The sequence below is a fragment of the Pan paniscus genome, chromosome X (genome assembly GCF_029289425.2).
Source record: "Pan paniscus chromosome X, NHGRI_mPanPan1-v2.0_pri, whole genome shotgun sequence".
In the NCBI taxonomy this organism is placed as follows: domain Eukaryota; kingdom Metazoa; phylum Chordata; class Mammalia; order Primates; family Hominidae; genus Pan; species Pan paniscus.
Window position 1 is genome coordinate 2151266 of NC_073272.2, and position 25990 is coordinate 2177255.

Here is a 25990-nt window from a genome sequence, read left to right on the forward strand (position 1 = left end):
AAGAAGTCATTAACTAATCCAACAAGATTTCATTATATTCTACTCAATTACCTCATTATGACATAGCCAAACACGATGTTATCATTATCTAATACAACTAAGCTTCATCATGTGAAACAGTACACATCTCTGTATACTATTTTACAAACCCTGAAGCGCATCAGAGAAAGATGTTTATATGAGGAACGGAACTGCGTGTACAAAATTATTATTTTAAAAGTCTCTGGGCACAGTGGCTCACACCTGTAATCCCAGCACTTTGGGAAGCCGAGGCAGGCAGATTGCTTGAACTCAGGTGTTTGAGACAAGTCCAAGCAACATGGTGAGGCCCCATCTCTACTAAAACTACAAAAAATTATCCAAGCCTGGTGGTGCACGCCTGTGGTCCCAGCTACTTGGGAGGCTGAGGTAGGAGGATCGCTTGAGCCCAGGAGGCAGAGGTTGTAGTGGGCTGAGATCACGCCATTGCACTCCAGCCTGGGTGACAGAGTGAGACCCTGTCTCAAAAATGTGAACGTTGGGAAGAGCCATGACATAGAAAAATTTCAAGTTTTGCATTCATGTTTTGCAAAAGCCAAAAAGGCTCAAACTTAAGTGAAGGACGGAGCAAGGAGCCATGTGCGCTGACATGGACCACGCATCTCCAGGGAGAACAGAAGGCCACATGGGCTGAACATGGGGTTTCCCCATCTGAGTCAAAGACTCCTGGGGATTCCTGCGTGAAATTCAGGAGGTTAGCATCAGCAAGGTTCGCATTTTCTTCTTTTGTAAATGAAGATGAGAAAACGCAGAGGTGTGGGCAGCAGCCGTGCATTTGCCCCAGCAGAAAGTGCCATGGAGATTTTTGGAGAGAGCTAACTCAAAGCCAAGTGCATGGCCATCGAGGCTCAGAACGCTAGCAGCTATTGAAACGCGTGAGGCCCAGGACCAGAGCAGCTATTTAAACGCATGAGTATATCACAGTTTTTACCGTATAGATGTAATGCATACAATGATGTGGAGAGTTCATTTTTTCCTTATACCTTTTATCTGCATGTCAACTTCATCGATTCGTAACATGATGACTTTTAGCCTGTCCAATGAGCATCAACAGATGTCCAGAGGTTCAAGACCTGGAAAGACTCTTTGCTGAGCCCTGGTCACCAGATCAGACTCATGCTCTTATGCTTGAGCCTTTTGGGCTATCGCAAAGGCATTCAAGGCCCAGAAAAGTGTCTGTCCTGGACAGAGCTCCTCAAAGATAAGGAAGAACTGAGACAAATTCATGTTGAAATCTCCAGCCCTAAGCATTGTTTATGATCCATGATCATCTTTCCATAATGACAACAAGGGAAAGAAGGACAGAGAATGGCGGAGAGGAAGAAGTCAATCAATAATGGGCATTGGTTTTGGAAAGTCTTTTTTTGAGACAGAGTCTCACTCTGTCACCCAGGCTGGAGTGCAGTGGCGCGATCTCGGTTCACTGCAACCTCCGGCTCCCTGGCTCAAGCGATGCTCCCGCCTCAGCCTCCCGAGCAGCTGGGATTACAGGCATACGCCACCATGCCGAGCTAGTTCTTGTATTTTTAGTAGAGACGGGCTTTCACCATGTTAGCCAGGATGGTCTCGATCTCCTGACCTCGTGATCTGCCCGCCTCGGCTTCCTAAAGTGCTGGGATTACAGGTGTGAGCCACTGCGCCCGTCCTGGAAAGTGTTAAGTCAATACGATCCTGCATATCTCAAACCAGACCTACAGTATGATGTTTATAAAAGCAGACACCATAAAAGTTATTAAAAGCAAAGGGTGCCCAGGCCTAGTGGCTCACACTTGTAATCCTAGCACTTTGGGAGGCCAAGGTGGGAGGATCACATCAACCCAGGAGTTCAAGACCAGCCTGGGCAACATAGCAAGACCCAGTATCTCCAAAACATTTTGTTTATTTTTTTGAGACTGAGTCTCGCTCTGTCACCCAGGCTGGAGTGCAGTGGCGTGATCTCAGCTCACTGCAACCTCCACCTCTCAGGTTCAAGCAATTCACCTGCCTCAGCCTCCCGAGTAGCTGGGACTACAGGCGCCCACCACCACGCAGGCACTCACCCCCAAGCCCAGCTAATTTTTGTGTTTTTAGGACAGTCAGGGCTTCACCATGTTGGCCAGGCTGGTCTTGAACTCTTAACCTCAAGTGATCTGCCCACCTTGACCTCCCAAAGTGCTAGGATTACAGGCATGAGCCACCACGCCCAGCCGCCAAAATAACTTTTTTAAATGAGCCAAGGTCAGGCACAGTGGTTCATGACTGTAATCCCAGCGCTTTGGGAGGCGGAGGTGGGCAGATCACGTGAGGTCAGGAGTTCAAGACCAGCCTGGCCAACAAAGCAAAACCCCATCTCTACTAAAAATACAAAAATTAGCAGGGCATGGTGGTGGGCGCCTGTAATCCCAGCTACTCGGGAGGCTGAGGCAGGAGAGTCGCTTGAACCCGGGAGGCAGGGGATGCCGTGAGCCGAGGTGGTGTCGCTGCATTCCACCTGGGTGACAGAGCAAGACTCTGTCTCAAAAAAACAATAATAAATAAATAAATAAAATGAGCTTGGCATGGTGGTGCACGCCTGTCGTATCAGCGACTCGTGAGGCTGAGTCAGGAGGATTGCTGGAGCCCAGGAGTTTGAGGTTGCAGTGAGCTATGATTATGTCACTGCACTGCAGTCTGGGCTGACAGAGTAGGATCCTGTCTGAAAATAATTAATTAAATGCAGATAGTGTCAAGAGTGGGCATAATACACATTAAGGCTTTTATTTTTCCAAGCTCACCTCCACACATCATTTAAGCTAGCTGATTTAGACTTCCCCAGGTATGCAATAGACTCTCTCCCCTCCTCCCCCTCCTCCTCCCCTTCTCCGTCTCCACTGGCAGTAGTGGAATGGGTTAATTTGAACTGTCCTCATGTTCCCAGTTGAAGGGAGGCCTGAAGAGGTCACACCGGAAGAGGAGTCAGAGATCACGATAAGCTTTTAGAGAAATTTTCAAAAAGAAGAGCAGAAATCAAACCGTGAGTGTCTATAGGTCATGGTTGCAGAAGAAACAAGTATCTCGCAACATTGTTCACATTCTGTTAGGAGCTTGTGTTTGAACAAAATTCATAAATTGAAGTCCTAAAGCCCAGGGCCTCAGAATGTGACTGTGTTTGGAAATAAGGTCTTTAAAGTGGTGATTAAGGTAAAATGAGGTCACCAGAGTGGGCCCCGATCTAATTGAACTGGTGTCCTTATAAGGAGAGCATATGAGGACACGGACACACACAGAGGGATGACCCTGTGAGGACACAGAGAGAAACCAAGGAGAGAGGCCTCAGGAGGAACCAGCCCTGCCCACACCTGGATCTCAGACATCCAGCCTCCAGGACTGTGGGAAACTCAATGTCTGCTGTATATAAGCTGCCCATTCTATGGTAATTCTGTTATAGCGCCTGAAATGGACTAAGACATCTCAGGAGAAGAGGAGATGAAAACACACAGAGGGATGACCCTGTGAGGACACAGGGAGAAGATGGTGTCTACAAGCCAAGGAGAGAGGTGTCGGGAGGAACCAGCCCTACTCACATTGTGATATTGAACCTCCAGCCTCCGGAATTGTGAAAAATAAATTTTGGCTTTTTAAGCAACCTCCAGTCTCCTTGAGATACTTTGTTATAACAGCCCTAGTAAAGTCATAAAGATATATGGTTATTTTTTTCCAGTAAACCATGTGAAAGAAACACAGGATCAATATTTAAGCAGAATATATATCTACTTCCAAAAGGGTACAACAATTTTCTGTGTTTTCTAGGTTGTGAATATCACCTTCATGAGCTTTCTGGATCTGACTGAATTTTCTATATGCAAATCAACATTTGCATACATGTCTGAATGAACACCTAAGTAGCTCACATTAGGTATAAGACACAACTAACTCTGCCAGGCGCAGTGGCTCACACCTGTAATCCTAGCACTTTGGGAGGCCAAGGCAGGCGGATGGCTTGAGCTCAGGAGTTCAAGACCAGCCTGGCCAGCATATGGAAACTCTGTCTCTACTAAAAATACAAAAATTATCCGGGCATGGTGGTGCATGTCTGTAAACCCAGCTACTCGGGAGGCTGAGGTAGGAGAATCACTTTAACCCAGGAGGTGGAAGCTGCAGTGAGCCAAGATTGCACCACTGCAGTCCAGCACGGGTTGACGGACTGTGATCCTGTCTCAGAAGAAAAAAAAAAAAACCCAAAAAACAAAAAACACAAGTAACTGTAAAAGTCATCACCTATGATAACATGCATGCCAAGTCTCGCCAGATGCTTCGCTGTAGAATAGCCAATGCCATCTGTCCCTCCCGTCACTATAGCAACACGGTCAGGTTGTGGGGGGAAAACTGAAAAAGAAGAAGAGAAAATTATCAAACTAAGATTTCAAAGCAGAGCACATATTTGTAAGAATTAAGCCTCCAGAGAGGCAGGATGCCAAAGGGAGTTATGGTTCAATTATTTCTGGTTCTGTTCCTCTTGAATTCCCACAGGCTCAGGAGGCATGAATGTATTAAAGTGGATTCGCCCCCAGTAATGACAGTGCAGTGAAAAACCACCTGATAAATCCGCTGTCATCCCCTGTGAGTCCCTGGCAGGCTCTGCAATATGCCGTCAGTGTGACCGGCAGAAAGGTCTGCAGAATGGATACCCTTTACAGAGACGAGCAAGAATCCTGGAATAACCTCTGCTCTCAGGGCAGCACTGAGCAGGACATTTTTGTTCGTTTGCCTTGTAAAATGTAGACTTTATTATGATGTAGGTATGGTGGGGCCAACAGATCAGGAGACTGCCGTTAAGCAAGTGGTTTGTTACTCACAGGTCCCAAGAGGAGGGGCGTGTGACACCACTCAGGACCACACAGGGGCGCACCAAGTTTGGTCAGGTGGGAAGACAAAGGAGACCAGAGCTCTCACTGTGGTTTCCAAGGGAAGGAACAGGCGAGTAGGCTTACAGTTGGCTAGTGTGAATGATTTCAGCAGGCTCTGGGGCATAGGGGCTGTCCCTGACTCTCTGGTACCTGGCTTTGGGGTGGTTAGGGCAGGTGGAGAGTGACGTGGAATATGCAACCCCAATAAAGGAGATGGTTGGGGGGTGGATTCTGGATTGATGGGTTTGCATATGAAAGACAGGTTCATAGGTGGGCTCTTCACCACCTCTGGGGATTCGCTAGCTATGGGAGGGGCAGGGTCCCTAGGGTTCACAAGGCCACGAAAGTCATGCATCAGAACACAGAAAAGAAAAGACTTGGTTAATACAGTTTGCTTCATAGCTGCTGATATCACACGTGCAGATAGCATCTCACTTGAATTTCTGGTTAAGACAAGAGATCCATATTTTGAGGGAGATTTGTATTTCTTTTTCTTCCTTCCACTTGTCCTCCCTTCCTTCTCTCCATCTTTCCTTCCTTCCCTCCCTCTTTCCTTTCTTCCTCCTTCCTTCTCTTTTTCCTTTCTTCCTTCATTCCTTCCTTCCTTCATTCTTTCCTTCCCTCCCTCTTTCCTTCCCTCCCTCCCTCTTTCCTTCCTTCCCTCCCTCTTTCCTTCCCTCCCTCCCTCTTTCCTTCCTTCCCTCCCTCTTTCCTTCCCTCCCTCCCTCTTTCCTTCCTTCCCTCCCTCTTTCCTTCCCTCCCTCCCTCTTTCCTTCCCTCCCTCCCTCTTTCCTTCCTTCCCTCCCTCTTTCCTTCCCTCCCTCCTTCCTTCCTTCCCTCCCTCTTTCCTTCCCTCCCTCCCTCTTTCCTTCCTTCCCTCCCTCTTTCCTTCCCTCCCTCCTTCCTTCCCTCCCTCCGTCCTTCCTTCCTTCCCTCCCTCTTTCCTTCCCTCCCTCCCTCTTTCCTTCCTTCCCTCCCTCTTTCCTTCCCTCCCTCCCTCTTTCCTTCCTTCCCTCCCTTTCCTTCCTTCCCTCCCTTTCTTTCCCTCCCTCCCTCTTTCCTTCCCTCCCTCCCTCTTTCCTTCCCTCCCTCCCTCTTTCCTTTCTTCATTCCTTCCTTCCCTCCCTCTTTCCTTCCTTCCCTCCCTCTTTCCTTTCTTCATTCCTTCCTTCCCTCCCTCTTTCCTTCCCTCCCTCCCTCTTTCCTTCCTTCCCTCCCTCTTTCCTTTCTTCATTCCTTCCTTCCCTCCCTCTTTCCTTCCCTCCCTCCCTCTTTCCTTCCTTCCCTCCCTCTTTCCTTCCTTCCCTCCCTCTTTCCTTCCTTCCCTCCCTCTTTCCTTCCCTCCCTCTTTCCTTCCTTCCCTCCCTCTTTCCTTCCCTCCCTCCCTCTTTCCTTCCTTCCCTCCCTCTTTCCTTCCCTCCCTCCCTCTTTCGTTCCTTCCCTCCCTCTTTCCTTCCCTCCCTCCCTCTTTCCTTTCTTCATTCCTTCCTTCCCTCCTTTTCCTCCCTTCCTCCTTCCTTCCTTCTTCCCTTCCTTCCTTCCCTCCTTTCCTTCTTTCCTTTCCTCTTTCCCTCCTTTCTTATTTACTTCCTTGTCTCACTCCTTCTTTCTTCTTTTCCTTTTTCCTTCCCTCCCTTTCCTTCCTTTCTCCTTCCATCCTTTCCTCTTCACTTCTTTCTCTCACTTTTTCCTTCCTTCCTTCCCTTCCCTTCCTTTCCCCTTTACTTCCTTCTCTCACTCTTTCCTTCCTTCTTTCCCTCTTTCCTTCCCTCCTTCTTTCCTTTCTTTCCTCCCTCTTTCCTTCCTTTCTTCCTCCTTCCTTCTGTCCATCTTCTAACCCTTCCCTCCTTCTTTTATAAAATATGTGTAGAGCCCACACTCTGTGCCCAGCATACAGGGAAATGAATTAGACAAAGATAAACATGTTGTCTGCCTCAAGGACATTTGGTTCCCCTGGGTAAGATACCAACCACTCTAAATACACAGATGTGTCTGGCAATAATCCAGAACTTTCCAGATCTCACATCTTCCAGTTATGAATGAACTTCAAAGGAAGAAGAGGAAAGGAAGAAGCAGTGATTCTGGACGGAGGGTTAGAGAACAATCTTCCAAGGAGGGGCTCCTGAGCTGATGTTGTGATGGTGAGAGCAAAAGTCTAGCAGGCCTGGGATATTCCAGGAAGAGGAAGGCGGCTGGCTGGCTGGCTGGAGCCAAGCACATGGAAAGAGGGAAGAGAGGAGGGAAGAAGGAGTAGGGGCACCCCAGAGTTCGTGAGCTTCTCTCTGGCAGACAGGGTGTCTTCACAGGGCTCTGAGACAATCTGTGATATGTTTCACAGGAAGGAATAGATTCATGGAGAATCCACTTGAGCTGGAGGAAGACAAGGCTATCAAGGGTCTCCTGAAGCAGCTGCAGGGACTGACGGGGGAGCTCCACCACAGTTCAGCACAGGTGGTATGAGAGGTGCTGGATTCAGAATATGTCTCACAGGTACCGGCCACAGGGGTGCTGGTGGGAGTCAGACTTCTCGCATTCAAAATAAAAAGAAATCACAAGACAAGGACAGAGAGGGGGACATGATGAGGCAAGAATGACTCCTTGTACTGGGGGCTGAGAAAATTTAAGAAGGGAATTTCCATGAATTCCCTTGAGAAAGAAAGACTGAGGGAAAAGTGGATTTTGCAGGCAGGTAGTCAGGAAAGTCCCTTTCTGTGAATTATTATAGGCACATAGGATCTTTTTGAAGTTAGGAGATTATTTTGTTCAACATATTTCGAATGTTCTTTATTAAAATATAAAGCCTAAGTGTCCACCAACAGACAATTTGATTTTTTAAAATATGGCACATATATACCATGGAATACTACACAGCCATCAAAAGGAATGATGTTGTGCCTTTTGCAGCAACACGAAGGGAACTGGAGGCCATTATCCTAAGTGAAATGGCTCAGAAACAGAAAGTCAAGTACCACATGTTATCCCTTATAAGCGGGAATTAAATAATGTGTACACGTCGACATAGAGCATAAAAAAATAGACATCGAGGACTCAGAAGTCTCACAGGGTGGGATGGGATGAGGGATGGGAAATTACCTATTGGCTACCATGTACGTTATTTGAGTGATGGCCTCACTAACAGCCCAAACATTACCACTATGCAATATATTCATGTAACACAAGTGTACTCATACCCACAAAATCTATAAAAATACAAAGGTAATTTAAATAGAAATAGGATTATAAATCATTCCACTATAAAGACACACACACGTATGTTTATTGCAGCACTGTTCACAATAGTAAAGACTTGGAACCAACCCAAATGCCCATCAATGATAGACTGAATAAAGAAAATGTGGCACATGGACACCATGGAATACTATGCAGCCAGAAAAAAAGGATGACTTCATGTCCTTTGCAGGGACATGGATGAAGCTGGAAACCATCCTTCTCAGCGAACTAACACAAGAACAGAAAACCAAACACCGCATGTTCTCACTCACAAGTGGGAGTTGAACAATGAGAACACATGGACACAGGGAAGGGAACATCACACACCAGGGCCTGTCAGGAGGTGAGGGACTAGGGGAGGGGTAGCATTAGGACAAACACCTAATGTAGATGACAGGTTGATGGGTGCAGCAAACCACCATGGCACGTGTATACCTACGTAACAAACCTGCACATTCTGTACATGTACCCCAGAACTTAAAGTATAATAAAATAAAATAAAACAATAAAGCCTATGCTGCTTTTCCATTTCACCTTTCCAAGTATAAAATGTTGTGTCTCCTCTCCCCACAAAATAATTCCTATGTTGAAAATATACAATCGCCAGGGTGATGGTATCAGGAGGTGGGGCCTGTGGAGGAGGCTTCAACATATAATCTGTTATTTGTCAGCCCGTACATTTCGTTGTCAGTATTGTGCGAACAATCCTCTTGCTGTGTAAGACTTTCATTTTTCTTTTTCTTAATACACGCATGAATCGATGAAAAGGTATGTTCACTTAGAAAATTGCAGAATAAGTTTTCCATATGCTTAGGTTTTCTGGTGTATGCCTCGTAACCCGAAGATAGAACCTGTACAATGACATTCCCATGTTCCTGACCCAAGCTGAGGGACTTGCAAATACTATATGTAGTATCAGTAGATGTCTTGATGTTCTTAATTTACTAAGTTTATTTTAAAAATAGGAATGTAGTATTAAATTGTAATTACAGACACACAGTATGCATATATACTGTGTGTGTATACATGTGTGTCTGTGTGTGGGTGTGTCTGTGTGTGTACATACATATTTCTCAGCCCCAATGCCAACTTCCTAGTCAATAAAGAAATCTCTAAAATCTTCCAGCTAAACTTGGAAAAGCAGCAAGTATCCATCCTGTTCTCTGTGATGCTTTTTTTTTTTTGAGCTGGGGTCTCACTACATTGCCCAGGCTGCAGTGCAGTGGTGCAATCATGGCTCGCTGCAGCCTCGACCTCCTGGACTCAAATGATCCTCCTGCCTCAGCCTCCCAAGTAGCTGGGACTACAGGTGTGAGCCACCACACTTGGCTAGTTTTTTTTACTATTTTTTTTTGTAAAGATGGGGTCTTGCTGTGTTGCCCAGACCGGTCTTGATCTCTGGGGCTCAAGTCATCCTCCCACTCCGGCCTCCCAAAGAGCTGGATTCCAGGAGTGCACCCTGTCATTTAACATGCTATTGGAGATCTTATCCAACATGGTCAGACAAATAATTACAACAGACACAAGAACTGCAGAGGGAGAGTCAAAATATACTTTGCAGATGATATGACGGTATGCCAGGAAAAAACTAACAAAATCAACATTAAATAAATCCAAGAAGAGAATTCAGGAAGGTAGTCAGATAGAAAACTCAGAAGCAAATATCAATAGCTTCCATAAATACACAAACAATTGGCAGGTTAAAAAGGTAGGGGAAGAGACAGTCCTGCTTATAATATAGAAACAACAGCAACACTGAAATAAGACTTGGTCATCGAGAGTGTGCAAAACCTATATCAGGAAACCCAAAGACATAAAAGTAGAGTTGAGGCCATGGAAAGATGCCCTCAGGTCTCGGTATGGATGCCATGCCACATGGTTTTGGAGGTGCCCGTGGGGTCTTCCCTGAAAACGCACAGTGAGCCGTGATTGTGCCACTGCACCGCAGCCTGGGCCAGGTAGCGAGACCCCAGCTCAAAAAAAAAAAAAAAGGCATCACAGATTGCAGAATGGACCCTTGCTGCATTTGTAACTTTAGCTAGAAGAGTTTAGTGTTTTCCTTATGGACCAGGAAGCTGGCATTGGGGCTGAGAAGTATGTATGTACCCACACAGACACCCCCGCACACAACAGGTTGCAACAATCGCCTGACACCAGCCACCCGGTGCCTCTGCAGATGGGGAACATGTTTCACAAGATCGGGCTTCCTCAGGGTTTTGGGTTTTCACAGCCAATGACTCGGCATGAGCAGAGAACTGGCTGGACGCTCCTTCTATCCAATTCCTCGCCGTCTCTTTCTTCACAGGTGTGAGGCACCTACACCGTCACCGGAAAGCCTTCCTCCACTCTTCTGCCAGCGCCTGTTTGACCCTTCCCACACAGTTCCCCTAGTAAATCTCTGGCCCATCACGGGTCAGGCACAGTGGCTCATGCCTGTAATCCCAGCACTTTGGAAAGCCAAGGCAGGCAGATCACTTGAGCCCAGGAGTTCAAGACCAGCCTGGGCAACATAGTGAAGCCCCATTGCTACAAACAAAAAAAAAGGTGCAAAAAAATTAGCCAGGCATGGTGGCACACGGCTGTCATCCCAGCTACCTGGGAGGCTGAGTTCAGAGGATCACGCAAGCCTGGGAGGTTGAGGCTGTAGTGAGCTCTGGTCATACCACTGCACTCCAGCCTGGGTGACAGAGCAAGACTGTCTCAAAACAAAACAAAAAAAAAGACAGCCGGGCACGGTGGCTCATGCCTGTAATCCCAGCACTTTGGGAGGCCGAGGCGGGTGGATCACGAGGTCAGGAGATCGACACCATCCTGGCTAACACGGTGAAACCCGGTCTCTACTAAAAATACAAAAAATTAGCCTGGCATGGTGGCGGGCGCCTGTAGTCCCAGCTACTTGGAAGGCTGAGGCAGGAGAATGGCGTGAACCTGGGAGGTAGAGCTTGCAGTGAGCCGAGATTGTGCCACTGCACTCCAGCCTGGGTGACAGAACTAGACTCCATCTCACAAAAAAAAAAAGACCAAAAAAAACCCAAACTTTGTCCAATCCAGAGTTGACAGACACCTAAGTTTGATTCCATGTGTTTGCTTTTATGAACAGTGCTGCGACGAACACACAGTACGTGTGTCTTTTTGGTAGAATGACTTACTTTCCCTTGGGTAGATACCCAGTAATGGGATTGCTGGCTCAAATGTTAATTCAATTCTTAGGAAGACATGGTGCATCTATACCATGGAATACTATGCACCCATTAAAAAGAATGAAATCATGTCCTTTGCAGCAATATAGATGCAAGAGGAGGCCATTTTCCTATGTAAATTAACACAGAACCAGGAAACTAAATATCAGACGTTCTCACTTCTTACTGGGAGGTAAACATCAAGTACAGATGGACATAAAGATGGGAACAATAAACACTGAGCAATTCAATGGGGCAAAGAAGGGATGGGGCAAGGGTTGGAAAACTATTGAGTGCTATGCTGACTACCTGGGTGACGGGATCCTTGTGCTCCAAACCTCAACATCACACAATATACCCAGGGAACAAACCTGCACATGTACCCCCGAATCTAAAATAGAAGTTGAGGCCAGATGCGGTGGCTCACACCTGTCATCCCAGCACTTTGGGAGGCCAAGACGGGTGGATCACGAGCTCAGGAGTTCAAGACCAGCCTGGCCAACATGGTGAAACCGCATCTCTACTAAAAATACAAAATTTAGCTGGGCGTGGTGGTGCGTGCACCTGTAATTCCAGCGACTCGGGAGGCTGAGGCAGGAGGATCGCTTGAACCCGGGAGGTGGAGCTTGCAGTAAGCTGAGATCACGCCAGTGCACTCCAGCCTGGGTGACAGAGCCAGACTCCGTCTCAAAAAAAATTTTTTTTTTAATTTAAAAAATAAAATAGAAGTTGGAGGGGGAAAAAAAAATCTAAACTGATACAATCCTAAAGGTGTCAGAATGACCCAAGTCGATATGCAAATTTGATGTGATCCAATAAAGATAGTTCACAGAATTTCTTTTAGGCAAACTGGACGAATCGATTCGAAAATTGCTGTGGGGAAAAGAATTCCAAATGAGGCGGCAAAGAGGAAAATTCTGGTATGTACAAAGATTGAGAACACAACGGCCCTGTAGGAGATTAAAACATTTGAGACGCTTCTATAATTAAACGGGAGGTACTACAGGCATTAATGGAGGAAGGAACAGGGTACAATTTCCAGAAATAGGCCAACTGCATGTGGAAATTGAGTACACGACAAAAGGGGCAAAAGATGGGCGTTTTAAGAAACTGTGTTGGGGCACGTGAAGCCACATTAGGAAACAGATAAAATTAGCGCCAGACCTCATAGCATGCATGAGTGAACTCCAAGGCAAAAACAAAGTTAAACCATGAGAAGATTGCAAGAAACCAGGAATCATTAGTTTAACCTCCACAGAAAGAAAATGCTTCCTAAACGAAAATTCAGAAAGATGGTTAGACAGATTTCACTATTTTAAAAACTACTTGTTTAAAAAACAGGCCGGGCAGTGGCTCATGCCTGTAATCCCAGCACTTTGAGGGCTGAGGTGGGGGTATCGCTTGAGGCCAAAAGCTCAGGACCAGCCTGGGAAACAGAGAGAGGCCTCATCTCTACAAAAAATTTAAAAAATTAACTGGGTGTGGCGGTGCGTGCCTGTAGTTCCAGCAAGCTGGGAGGCTGAGATGGGAGGATCACTTGAGCCCAAGGGATGGAGGTTGCAGTGAGCCAAGATCGTGCCACTGCACTCCAGACAGAACAAGACACTATCTCAAAAAAAAAATCACATGGTAAAAAACAAAACAAATCTCCATAAGCAAAGTAAAAAATAAATAATGAGCTGGAAGAAAATTTGCAACTTCCATCAGAAATATTAACAGCTATTTTTCAGATATCTAAAAAGTTCAACTCCAGAAAAACCCCAAACATGCTACAAAGAAAAGGGCAAAAATAAGAGTTTATATACAGAACAGGCTCAAATGGCCCTCAACACATATGTTCTCCTTTATATCTAATAACAGACATCCTAATTCAGACCATACTGAAATACTATTTCTTTTTTTTTTAAAGTTCTGGGATACATGTGTAGAACGTGAAGGTTTGTTACATAGGTATACATGTGCCACGGTGGTTTGCTGCTCCTATCAACCCATCATCTAGCTTTTAAGCCCTGCATGCATTAGGTATTTGTCCTAATGCTCTCCCTCTCCTTGTTCCCCAGCCCCCAACAGGCTCTGGTGTGTGATGTCCCCCTCCCTGTGTCCCTGTGTTCTCACTGTTCAGCTCCTACTTGTAAGTGAGAACATGTGGTGTTTGGTTTTCTGTTCCTGCGTTATTAGGCTGAGAATGATGCCTTCCAGCTTCATCCATGTCCCTGCAAAGGACATGATCTCATCCTTTTTATGGCTGCGTAGTATTCCATGGTGTATTTTTTTAATCTTTTCTTTTTTGAGATGGAGTCTCACTCTGTCGCCCAGGCTGGAATGCAGTGGCGCAATATCAGCTCAATGCAAGCTCCACCTCCCGGGTTCATGCCATTCTCTCACCTCAGCCTCCCGAGTAGCTGGGACTACAGGCGCCCGCCACCACGCCCGGCTAATTTTGTTTTTGTATTTTTAGTAGAGACAGGGTTTCACTGTGTTAGCCAGGATGGTCTCGATCTCCTGACCTCGTGATCCGCCCGCCTCGGCCTCCCAAAGTGCTGGGATTACAGGCATGAGCCACTGCGCTCGGCCCTATGGTGTATATGTGCCACATTTTCTTTATCCAGTCCGTCATTGATGGGCATTTGGGTTGGTTCCAAGTCTTCACTATTATAAATAGTGCTGCAATAAACATCCGTTTGCATGTGTCTTTATAGTACAATGATTTATAATCCTTTGGGTTTATACCCAGTAATGGGATTTCTGGGTGAAATGGTATGAAATACTATTTCTTATCTATCAGATTGAGAAAAATTCCAAAGCACTGGCATCAAACTTCTCTAATAAGGCTGTGGACATCAGGCACTCAGAGACAGTGTGGGCAGGAAGGCAAAATGGCAAAATCCCTATGGGAGTAAGTTGAGTAATATCCAATGCAATGACACATGGATGCATCCTTCGCTCCAGCAAAATCACCTCTAGGAATCTACCCTCAAGATACAAGGTGGATTGCCAATGTGAACCGAAGGTGACTCATTGCTTGCTAATAAAATGAAGAAATAACCCTACAAAGACAATCGCAAAGGATGATGCTGGAAGAGGGGGGCCTCCAAAGAGACGGTGATGAATCTCCCACCCCATCATGCCTGCCATGTTTCCGAGTCCCAGTGTCCATCAGAGAAAACAGGGGCAAGGCTGAGACAATGTGAATCTACAGAGAATGAAAAGTCTCTTCTCTTCTGACGGATTTATGGCTGCGAAGGTTTTGACAAAAAGTTTCCGGAATGGCACTGCAGGCAGGAACGTAGGATCCAACTCAACCTTCCTTTTACAGATACGAGATCTTGAGGACTCAATTATGCAAGAGAGAGGAGGGGAGTCGGAGTCCCCCAACACGCTCACTTCCCACAGTTCTCTTTGCACATCACGCTTTCACCCCTTACCCACCTAGCCTCCATTTGTCCCTGGTTAAAAGGCAAGGGAACAGGTTTGGGGTGCATTGTATGCAGTGGGAAAGGCCATATGTATAACGTCAGGACCGCCACATGCTCTCGTCTTTACACGGATGAAATATGTCACGGCTCTGACTGTCAAAAACAAAAAGCACAGAAAGCAGGCAACAGCCTGTTCTTTTTTTTTTTTTTTTTTGGAGATGGAGTCTTGCTCTTGTCGCCTAGGCTGGAGTGCAATGCCACGATCTCGGCTCACTGCAACCTCCCACTCCCAGGTTCAAGTGATTCTCCTGCCTCAGGCTCCCAAGTAGCTGGGATTACAGGCGTCCGCCACCACGCCCGGCTAGTTTTTGATACTTTTAGTAGAGATGGAGTTTCACCATGTTGGTCAGGCTGGTCTCGAACTCCTGACCTCGTGATCTTGAGCACACATTCAGTCCTCCTCTGTATCTCAAAGCAAGGCAAAGAGGCAAACTTCACAGTTAACACACAATGGACCAGAACAGAGGTTGCCAAACGTCCCCATTTCATAGCATACATGCTACCCACAAAACCTGTTCACAGCACTCTAAGCAAAAAAAAAGCTTCTTTTTTATATATATAAAATTTTGATATATAAATTTTACATATATTTTATAAAATATATTTTATAAATGTTATAAAGTTAAAATTATATAAATGTTAAAATATATTTTATAAAAGTTTAAAATATATAAAATACATACATTTTATATATTGTATAATATATAAAAATATATTTTATCTAATAAATGTATATAACATATTTATATCTAATAAATGTATATAACATATTTATATCTAATAAATGTATATAACATTTATATAATAAATGTATATAACATTTATTATAATAAATGTATATAACATTTATATAATAAATGTATATAACATTTATATAATAAATGTATATAACATTTATATAATAAATGTATATATACAACATTTATATAATGAATGTATATTATACAACATTTATATAATGAATGTATATTATACAACATTTATATAATGAATGTATATTATACATTTATATAATGAATGTATATTATACAACATTTATATAATGAATGTATATTATACAACATTTATATAATGAATGTATATTATACAACATTTATATATAATAAATGTATATTATACAACATTTATATATAATAAATGTATATTATACAACATTTATATATAATAAATGTATATTATACAACATTTATATATAATAAATGTATATTATACAACATTTATATATAATAAATGTATATTATACAACATTTATATATAATAAATGTATATTATACAACATTTATATATAATAAATGTATATTATATAACATTCATATGATAAATTTATTTTCTATATTTATATATAATAAATGTATATTATAATTAATATTAAAATATATATTTTATATAATATATAAAAATTATATGTAATATATAATTTTATATTTTATAAAATTTTAAAAATACAAAATATGTATATTTTATATATTATATAAAATATATAAAATTATATTTTTAATATATATTTTAAAAATCCAAGGTGATGGTGTTGAGAGGTGGGGTTTTGGAGAAGTCATGAGGTCATGAGAATGGAATCTGAAGCATGAGATGAGTGTCCTTACAAAAGGGGCCCCAGAGAGCTCCCTCACACCTTCCACCATGTGAGGTCACAGCAAGAAGGCGCCATCTAGGAACCAGGAAGTGGGTCCCCACCAGACACTGAATCTGCCACTACTCAGGAGGCTGAGGTGGGAGGATCACTCGAGCCCAGGAGCTCGAGGCTGCAGTGAGCTATGATTGTACCACTGCACTCCAGCCTGGGTGACAGAACAAGACCCTGTCTCAAAATAAATAAATAAAAGAAAATAAAAAAGAGTTTAAAAAAATAGAGCTTCCAGGAGTTGTGGACAACATCAAATAACCTCATACTACACATAATTGGAATCCCCGAAGAAAACGGAGGAAATATTTTAAGGTGATGGCTGAAATTTTTGCAGAGAGAGGACAGAAGAATAATTTTAATTTCCTTCTCTGTGGCTTTGTGTATTTTCTAAATCTAAGTGGACATCAATTACTATCCTTTTACAATTAACCATTTTCTCAGTCAACACAGACTTCCAAACACATACTTAATTTGCATAAACAAACAAGATATTTCATACTAATTTGACAAGAAAGTTCTGCCTAGTGCGGTCACAACTGACAGTTAATAAACGTGTAACTTTTAAGAGGCAATCGTTTGTGTTATTTAAGATCAGACTGGTGTTTCCCACTGGTATTTTCATTAGATTTTTAAAAAAAATATCTTTATCACAGCTCATGAATCTGTAGGATATAACGAATTTAAGTTGAGGCCAGGAAATATGCATTGACTTCTTGTATTTCTCTAATTTCACACGTGTGCAGGAGGTCACCCCACAGTAGAAGAGGTTCCCTGTGCAGTGGGGTCCCCTGTTTGCAATGGGAGGGTCATTTTCATTCCACTTTTTTGTCTCAAACACAGGGGGTCCAATCATGCACCTTTCTGCTTGTGACGCTATGAAAGCAGCCTTCATCTATTCTACACGGGGCAAATAACACAATAGGCCTCCATGGTTCTCCGGGCTGATACCCAGCCTGCCTGCCACATAAGGCCAATGATGACTGAGGACAGATACCTTGCTGTAGACTCTCTGCACACCACTGCCTGACCAAGTGCCAGGCATAAGACAAGCACCCCATAAATGTTCATTGACCGAATGAATGAGCTCACCCATCCATTGATGAGTCAATCAGAGATGAAAGGTTGACACTCCCTTCCCTGAAAGGGCAAGACAGATGGACTATGGACTGAATGTGTGTGTCTTCCCAAAATTCCAACGTTCAATCCTCGCCCTCAAGGTGATGGTGTTAGGAGGTGGGGTCTTTGAAGGTGATGAGGTCGTGAGGGTGGGGCCCCATCAATGGGATGTGTGCCCTTATAAAAGGGACCCCAGAGAGCTCCCTCGTCCCCTTCCACCATATGAGGACACAGCTACAAGGCACCATCTATGAACCAGGAAGTGGGTTCTCACCAGACACCGAATCTGCCCCCACCTTGATCTTGGACTTCCCACCTCCAGAACTGTGAGCAATAAATATCTATAATTTATAATCCACCCAGGCTATGGTATTTTTGTTGTAGCAGCCTGAATGGCACTAAGAAAAGATGCAAATAATACTTCCCAGGTCCTCATCCCCGTCCCTGAGGGGGGCTGTTTCACAACCAAGTTGACACTGGATATCTTAGCCCTTTCTAAGGCAGAGCCCAAGACAGTTTTTTGCAATAGATTTATTCCATCAGCTGGTCTCTCTGCATTTCGTGGAGTTGAAGTGAAGCGTCCACACAGCATCTTGGAGACATGAGTGGGAACATTGGCCCTGGGTCATCAGTGAGGATATGAATTTCAAACTAGATGACACAGTTTGGACAGACAGTTTTTGCCAACAGATTTATTCCATCAGCAGCTCACTCTCTCTGCATTTTACGGAGTTGAAGTGAAGAGTCCACATGGCCTCTTGGAGACACGAGTGGAAACCACTGGCCCTGGGTCCTAACTGAGGATATGCATTTCAAACTAAATGATATAGCTTGGATGTGTGTCCCCACCCAATCTTATGCAGAATTGTAATCCCCTGTGTTAGAGGTGGGGCTTGATGGGAGATGACTGGATCATGGGGGTGGGGTTCTCATGAATGGTTTTGCATTATCCTCTTGGTGCTATTTTCATGAAAGTGAGTGAGTGAGTTAGTACGAGACCTGGTTGTTTAAAAGTGTGTGGCACCTCTTCTCTCTCTTGCTCCTGCTCCCACCACGTCAGACGTGCCTGCTTTCCCTTCACCTTCGTCTGTGATTGTAAGGTTCCTGAGGCCTCCACAGAAACCAACCAGAAGCCGCCATGCTCCCCGTACAGCCTGCAGAAGTCTGAGCCAATGAAAACTGTTTTCTTTATAAATTACCCAGCCTCAAGGATTTCTTTATAGCAGTGCCAGAATGGACTCATCCACTGGCCTTTATTGCCCTTACAGGTTGCAATAGGGAGTATCAGGGCCATGGTAGGAAGAAACAGTGAAAAAGTTGGTAGAACCCCAAGTCCCTAAATGAACAGTCCAATCAGAGGAGCCCAGCTGATGTCTAGATTATATGTTAGGAATTCCTGAATGCATCTTTTTAAAAAAAAAAAAAGTTCTGATTTCAAGGGAAAAAAAAAAACCAGTCATAACTAGACATGTAGCCGATGTTCGTGAAAAGCTATAAAACCACCTTGCAAAGCAAAACCAAATCAAGAGAGCAGGCACTGAGAACCATGAGATCTAAAGTCACTAACTATGAACTCTCCCCCAGAAATAAAATGCCCTGGTTAGTAAAGATGGAAATAAAATTGGTTTAAAGGGAAAAATGACAGCCGTATAGGGAATCACATCTTAACAAAATGACCCAAAGCTTGAAAAAGGACGCCAACAGGTTTAAGTGTTTGAGTCTTGTTTCTGGACCGTAAAATTAAAACAGAAAATTCGTTCTGCAAGAAAACGTTAGAGGGCCCCTTTTTCAAGATCTTTACCCCCTCTACATGGTCCCTGCCCTTTGGGGAAGTAGCACTTATAGCTTTATAAGTTCAAAGCTTGAAGGACAGAGAGAGAGAGAAAGTGAACAAGAGAAAAGGAGAGAGACCGAGAAGTGAAAAAGACAAAGGGAAGCAAAAAAGAGAAAGAGAGAGCAAAACAAGTGAATAAGAGAGAGAGGGGAAGAGAATGAACACCTTAAAAGAAATGAGGATTCCCCTGCTGCTGCTCAGTGGGACAGCCCCGGTGGGTACGTGATGGGACCTCTCCATCCAATGACCCTCAGCTTCTACTGGTTCCCATCCCAGCAGGCACAGTGGGGACATGATATGAGCCTGCCTGCTTTTTGCTCCTCCAAGCTCTGAGCTCAGCAGTCCATGGCAGCCCTGGACAGAGTTTAACTCCCGCAACAGCACCCCGCGGCCTGTTCCACTCATATCAGAGTTACCCCCTTTCTAGGTCTCCGTGCTGAGCCCAAGGGATGCCCGGAGAAAAGGAACCAAAAGTTATTCCTGAGAGGGTATGACCGAGAGTCCCTGATTCCTTTTTCCCCCACCCCTGAAAACATCCAGCTTGCTTTTCTGATGTTTTCTTAAGAAAGATGTACTGACACCATTCTTGAAATAGGTTTTGCATTCAGGTGGGTTAGACCCAGCCAAAATCGAGACCCAGAGACACAGTCAGTGATATGGTTCCGCTGCACCCCCACCCAAATCTCATCTTGAATTGTAGCTCCCATAATTCCCACGTACTGTGGGAGGGACCTGGTGGGAGGTAATTGAATCAAAGGGGCAGGTCTTTCCCATGCTGTTCTCGTGAACGTTAAGTCTCACGAGATCTGATGGCTTTATAAAGGGAAGTTCCCCTGCACACGCCCTCTCTTGACTGCTGCCATGTAAGATAAGACATCCTTTGCTCTTCCACCATGATTGTGAGGCTTCCCCAGCCTTGTGGAACTGTGAGTTCATTAAACCTCTTTCCTTTATAAATTGCCCAGTCTCAGGTCTGTGTTTATCAGCAGCATGAGAGCAAACTAATACAGTCAGAGATGTCCCAGCCTCTGAGGACAGACACAGGGAATTCAGTTTATGGTGAGTGAGGGAAATGCCACAAAACGCAGGCAGACATAGGGAGCCCTGGGAAATCTCTACAGGGGCCCAGAGACTCTTTTAATTATTTCTAAAAACAGTGAGCATTTCCTGCAAATCAAAACCACAATGAGATACCAACTCACGCCAGTTAGAATGGCGATCATTAAAAAGTCAGGAAACAACAGATGCTGGAGAGGATGTGGAGAAATAGGAAGGCTTTTACACTGTTGGTGGGAGTGTAAATTAGTTCAACCATTGTGGAAGACAGTGTGGTGATTCCTCAAGGATCTACGACTAGAAATAGCATTTGCCTCAGCAATTCCATTACTAGGTATCTATCCAAAGGATTATAAATCATTCTACTATAAAGACACATGCACACATATGTTTATTGTGGCACTGTTCACAATAGCAAAGACTTGGAACCAACCCAAATGTCCATCAATGATAGACTGGATAAAGGAAATGTGGCACACATATACCATGGAATACTATGCAGCCACGAAAAAGGATGGGTTCATGTCCTTTGCAGGGACATGGATGAAGCTGGAAACCATCATTCTCAGCAAACTAACACAGGAACAGAAAACCAAACACCACATGTTCTCACTCATAAGTGGGAGTTGAACAATGAGAACACATGGACACAGAGAGGGGAACATCACACATCAGGGCCTGTCAGGAGGTGAGGGGCTAGGGGAGGGACAGCATTAGGAGAAATACCTAATGTAGATGACAGGTTGATGGGTGCAGCAAACCACCATGGCACATGGATACCTGTGTAACAAACCCGCACGTTCTGTACGTGTATCCCAGAACTTAAAGTATAATTAAAAAAAGAAAGAAAGAAAAGAAAGAAAAAACAAAAGCAGGAAAAAAAAAAAAGACATACCAGAGAGTAGGTAATTTATAAAGGAAAGAGGTTGCGTTGAGTCACAGGTCTGCATGGCTAGGGAGCCCTCAGGAAACTTAAAATCACAGCAGAAGGGGAAGCGAGGCACATCTCACATGGCAGCAGGATAGAGAGAGAGAGGGCAAAGAAAACCGCACACTTTTACCATCAGATCTTGTGAGAAGTCCCTCACTATCATGAGAACAGCATGGGGGAAACAGCCCCCATAATCCAGTCACCTCCATCAGGTCTTTCCCTTGACATGTGGAGATCACTTCGACATGAGATTTGGGTGGGGACATAGAGCCAAACCATATCAGCCTCCCAAAGTGCTAGAATTAACGGCATGAGCCACCGCACCTGGCCGATATCCCCCTTTTTATAAGGACACTAGTCATGTGGAATTCGGGTCTACCCTAGTGGCCTTTGCTTAACTTGATCATCTGCAATGAACTTACTATCAAATAAGGCCATATTCACAGGTTACTGGGGGTTAAGACTCCAATTAATCTTTTTATGGAAACCTAATTTGAACCGTAACACCCCAATGAACACACATACACACACACACACATACACACAAGCCGAGGCTTGAATACACACACGCACACAGACATACCAGGGGCTGGGCGCGGTGACTCACACCAGGGGCTGAGCACGGTGACTCACACCAGTAATCCCAGCACTTTAGGAGGTGAGGCGGCCAGATCATGAGGTCAGGAGTTCGAGATCAGCCTGGCCAGCATGGTGAAACCCCATCTCTACTAAAAATACAAAAAATTAGTCACGTATGGTGGCAGGTGCCTGTACTCCCAACTACTCAGGAGGCTGAGGCAGGAGAGTCACTTGAAACCGGGAGGCAGAGGTGGCAGCGAGCCGAGATTGCGCCACTGCACTCCAGCCTGGGTGACAGAGCCAGACTCCATCTCAAAAAAAAAAAGACACACCAGCACTGGTGAGAGGGAGCTCCTTAGAAGGATGGATGACCCACGTGCATTCCCTCCCCGACTGTGTCTCCGTGACTTTGCTCTGTTGTACTGAAAGTCCCTCCCAGCCCCCCATTAAAGCACAACTGCAAACAGATGTCATCGCTCTCAATAACCTAGAATGTCTCCCTCATTTCTTTTCTTTCTTTTTTTTTTTGACATGGAATCTCACTCTGTTGCCAGGCTGGAGTGCAATGGCGTGATCTCTTCTCACTGCAACCTCCGCCTCCCGGGTTCAAGCAATTCTCCTGCCTCAGCCTCTTGAGTAGCTGGGATTACAGACGTGTGCCACCATGCCCAGCTAATTTTTGTAACTTTTGTAGAGACGGGATTTCACCATGTTGGCCAGGCTGGTCTCGAACTCCTGACCTCAAGTCATCTGCCCGCCTCAGCCTCCCAAAGTGCTACGATTACAGGCGTGAGCCAGTGCGCCCGGTCCGGCCCCTTATCATCTTTTCATCATGTGTTCATCACGGACTCACAGATGGCCAGTGCATCTGTCTCTGACATCACAGAATAAGTGCTGTTTCGGTTCAGTTCTGCCTGCAACTTAATCTCAGCTGCACCAGCCGTGACCGGGCACCCCATGCCAGCTGCTCCTGTCTGGACAGCTGCTGGATGTCTCACAGGTTATCCAGGATAGTGACACTATTCACAATAGCAAAGACATAGAATCCACCCAAATGCCCATCAACGATAGACTGGATAAAGAAACTGTGGTCCATAGACACTGTGGAATACTATGCAGCCATGAAAAAGGAACAAGATCATGTCCTTTGCAGGGACATGGATGGAGCTGGAAGCCGTTATCCTCAGCAAACTAACGCAGGAACAGAAAACTCAACACGGCCTCTTCTAAGTGGGAGCTGAATGATGAGAATACATGGACACAGGGAGGGGAACAACACACATTGGTGCCAGTTGAGGGGTGGGGTGGGGGAGGGAGAGCATCAGGAAGAATAGCTAATGGATGATGAGCTTAATACCTAGGTGATGGACTGATCTGTGCAGCAGAGAACCATGGTGCATGTTTACCAATGTAACAAACCTGCACATCCTATACATGGACCCCGGAACTTCAATAAAAGGTGGAGCCAAAAACCAAAAGGAGACTGAGCGTTTGCCCCATGGAAATGCTGCTGCCTCTTTCCTCCTGAGTTCGGGGAGCTTTGCAGCCTCATGGCTCAATGAGGCCAGGCACAGCTGCGGTCTGCAGGGTTTGTATGTAGATAACCATGCAACTCAAGTGAGGAGAAAGGTCACCGACGTCTGTGAGGGTTACACAGTTGGCAAAATGCATGATGTTGGTAGGGTGAGATGAGAGAAAGTTCCCTTCCAGACCCTGAGCTATGTTTAGAACGCTCTCAGCTCACTGTCCTAATTTTAACAATCTAACTTGGAAGGCTGACCTCGGTGGCAGCCAAGGTTTGGGGAAGCTACAAAAATAATAGGTGTCTGCACACATAGCTCACTGCTCGCCACGAAGGAAACCAGAGGTGGTCCAAAGGTTCAAGTGCGTAAAAATTGAATCGTACTGATAGTAGACGGAAACGGGGTGGTTGTCGTAGTTGTTTCTTAAGATATAACCAAAATAGAGGCCAGGCACAGTGGCCCACGCCTGTAATCCCAGCAATTTGGAAAGCTGAGAAGGAAGGATCACTTGAGCCCAGGAGTTCCAGACCAGCGTGGACAACATAGCAAGACCCCATCTCTACACGAAAATCAAAAAAATTAGTCAGGTGTTGTGAGAGTACCTACGGTCCCAATTACTCAGGGGGCTGAGACGGGAGGATCGTTTCAGCCCAGGAGTTTGAGGCTGCAGTGAGCTATGATTGTGCCACTGCACTCCAGCCTAGGCAGCAGAGTGAGACCCTGTCTCAAAAACAAACAAAGATATAATCGCAATAGAATGATAGTTACGAGAGGCTGCAAAGGAGGTGGAGAGGATAACGAGGAGTTGGTTAATGGGTACAGACATACAGTTAGATCCAAGGACTAAGTCGTCGTGTCTGATAGCACAGTACAGCAACGATAGTCAACAAGAATATATGGTATGTTTCAAAGTAGCTAGAAGATTTGAAATGTTCCCAGCACAAGAAAAATAATCAATGGGCTTGCGCACAGTGGCTCACGCCTACAATCCCAGCACTGCGGGAGGCCGAGGCGGGCAGATCACCTGAGGTCAGGAGTTTGAAACCAGCCTGGCCAACATGGTAAAACCCCATCTCTACCAAAAATACAAAAATTAGCCGGGCTTGGTGGCAGACACCTGTAGTCCCAGCTACTTGGGAGGCTGAGACAGCAGAATCATTTGAACCCAAGAGGCAGAAGTTGCAGTGAGCTGAGATCACACCACTGCACTCCAGCCTGGGTGACAGAGGGAGACTCTGCCTCAAAAAAAAAAAAAAAGGAAAGAAAAATAATCAATGTTGGGGGTGACGAATACCCTAAACACCCTGATTTGATCATCGGACCATAAATGTGTACAAATAGTCATAAATCAGAGTCATATCTATCAGAATATCACAGGCACCCCATAAACATGTACTACCATTATGTATCAATAAAAAGTTAAAAATACATGTAATCTGATGTTTAAGATGGCTTTTCTAAAAAAAAAAAAAAATGCACAAGTTTTAGAAGAAAAACTATATACCTGACCTCATAAAAATGTTTAAATTCTATATAATCAAAAGTGCCTCAAATAACATCCAAACGCAAATGACAAATTGGCAGCCCACAGAGAAAGGAATTACTTTTTTGTCTATAAAGAGCTCTTCTTTTTTTTTTTTTTTTTTTTTTTGACACGGAGTCTCGCTCAGTCGCCCAGGCTGGAGTACAGTTGCGCGATCTCGGCTCACTGCAAGCTCCACCTCCCGGGTTCACGCCATTCTCCTGTCTCAGCCTCCCGAGTAGCTGGGACTACAGGCGCCCGCCACTACGCCCGGCTAATTTTTTTGTATTTTTAGTAGAGACGGGGTTTCACCGTGTTAGCCAGGATGGTCTCGATCTCCTGACCTTGTGATCCGCCCGCCTCGGCCTCCCAAAGTGCTGGGATTACAGGTGTGAGCCACCGCGCCCGGTCTATAAAGAGCTCTTCTAACCAAACCCCAGTCCCTCCACAAATGGGTAAAGGAAATGAATATGCAATTTGGAGATATGAAATAAAACATAAGCATATGAAACAAAGTTCAGTCTCGCTGACAATGAAATAATGAATAAAGCAATTGTGAGCTTTCATCAATCAGATGGAACAGGTTAAAAAGTAGGGTTGTTATCCAGAATGCGTATGCCTTGGAGAAGTTAGAAGTTTACATACTCAGTTCAAATGTACCCACCAAGACTGCATTTTCTTAGGAGATAAGTTGACAATGACTCCTGAAAGGTGACAGGCAGCCAGGCCTGGTAGCTTATGCCTGTAATCCCAACACTTTGAGAGGCCAAGGTGGGAGGATCAGTGGAGGCTAGGAGCACGAGGCCCAGCCTGGGCAACATAGCAAGACCCCACCTCTCCAAAAATAAAAATAAATTCGCCAGATGTGGTGATGCTCGCCTGTAGTCCCAGCTACCCTGGAGGCTGAAATGGGAAGATCACTGGAGCCCAGGAGGTCGAGGCTGCGGCGAGCTATGATTGCACCACTGCACTCCAGCCTGGGTGACAGAGCAAGACG

At 44.9% G+C, this 25990-nt stretch overlaps 1 protein-coding gene across 2 annotated transcripts in view; it reads right to left on the bottom strand.

Annotated features, from left to right (window-relative positions):
- The window catches only part of DHRSX (dehydrogenase/reductase X-linked), a 302105-nt gene that overhangs the window by 210734 nt on the left and 65381 nt on the right, over positions 1 to 25990 (bottom strand). The window contains exon 2 of one of the 2 annotated variants that reach the window (XM_034951362.4): positions 4276 to 4383. The exons of the other annotated variant lie outside the window; for it this stretch is intronic. Within the exon in view, the coding sequence (XP_034807253.1) occupies positions 4276 to 4383 (108 nt within the window). The remainder of the gene's footprint in view (positions 1 to 4275; positions 4384 to 25990) is intronic. 2 annotated transcript variants of the gene reach the window in all.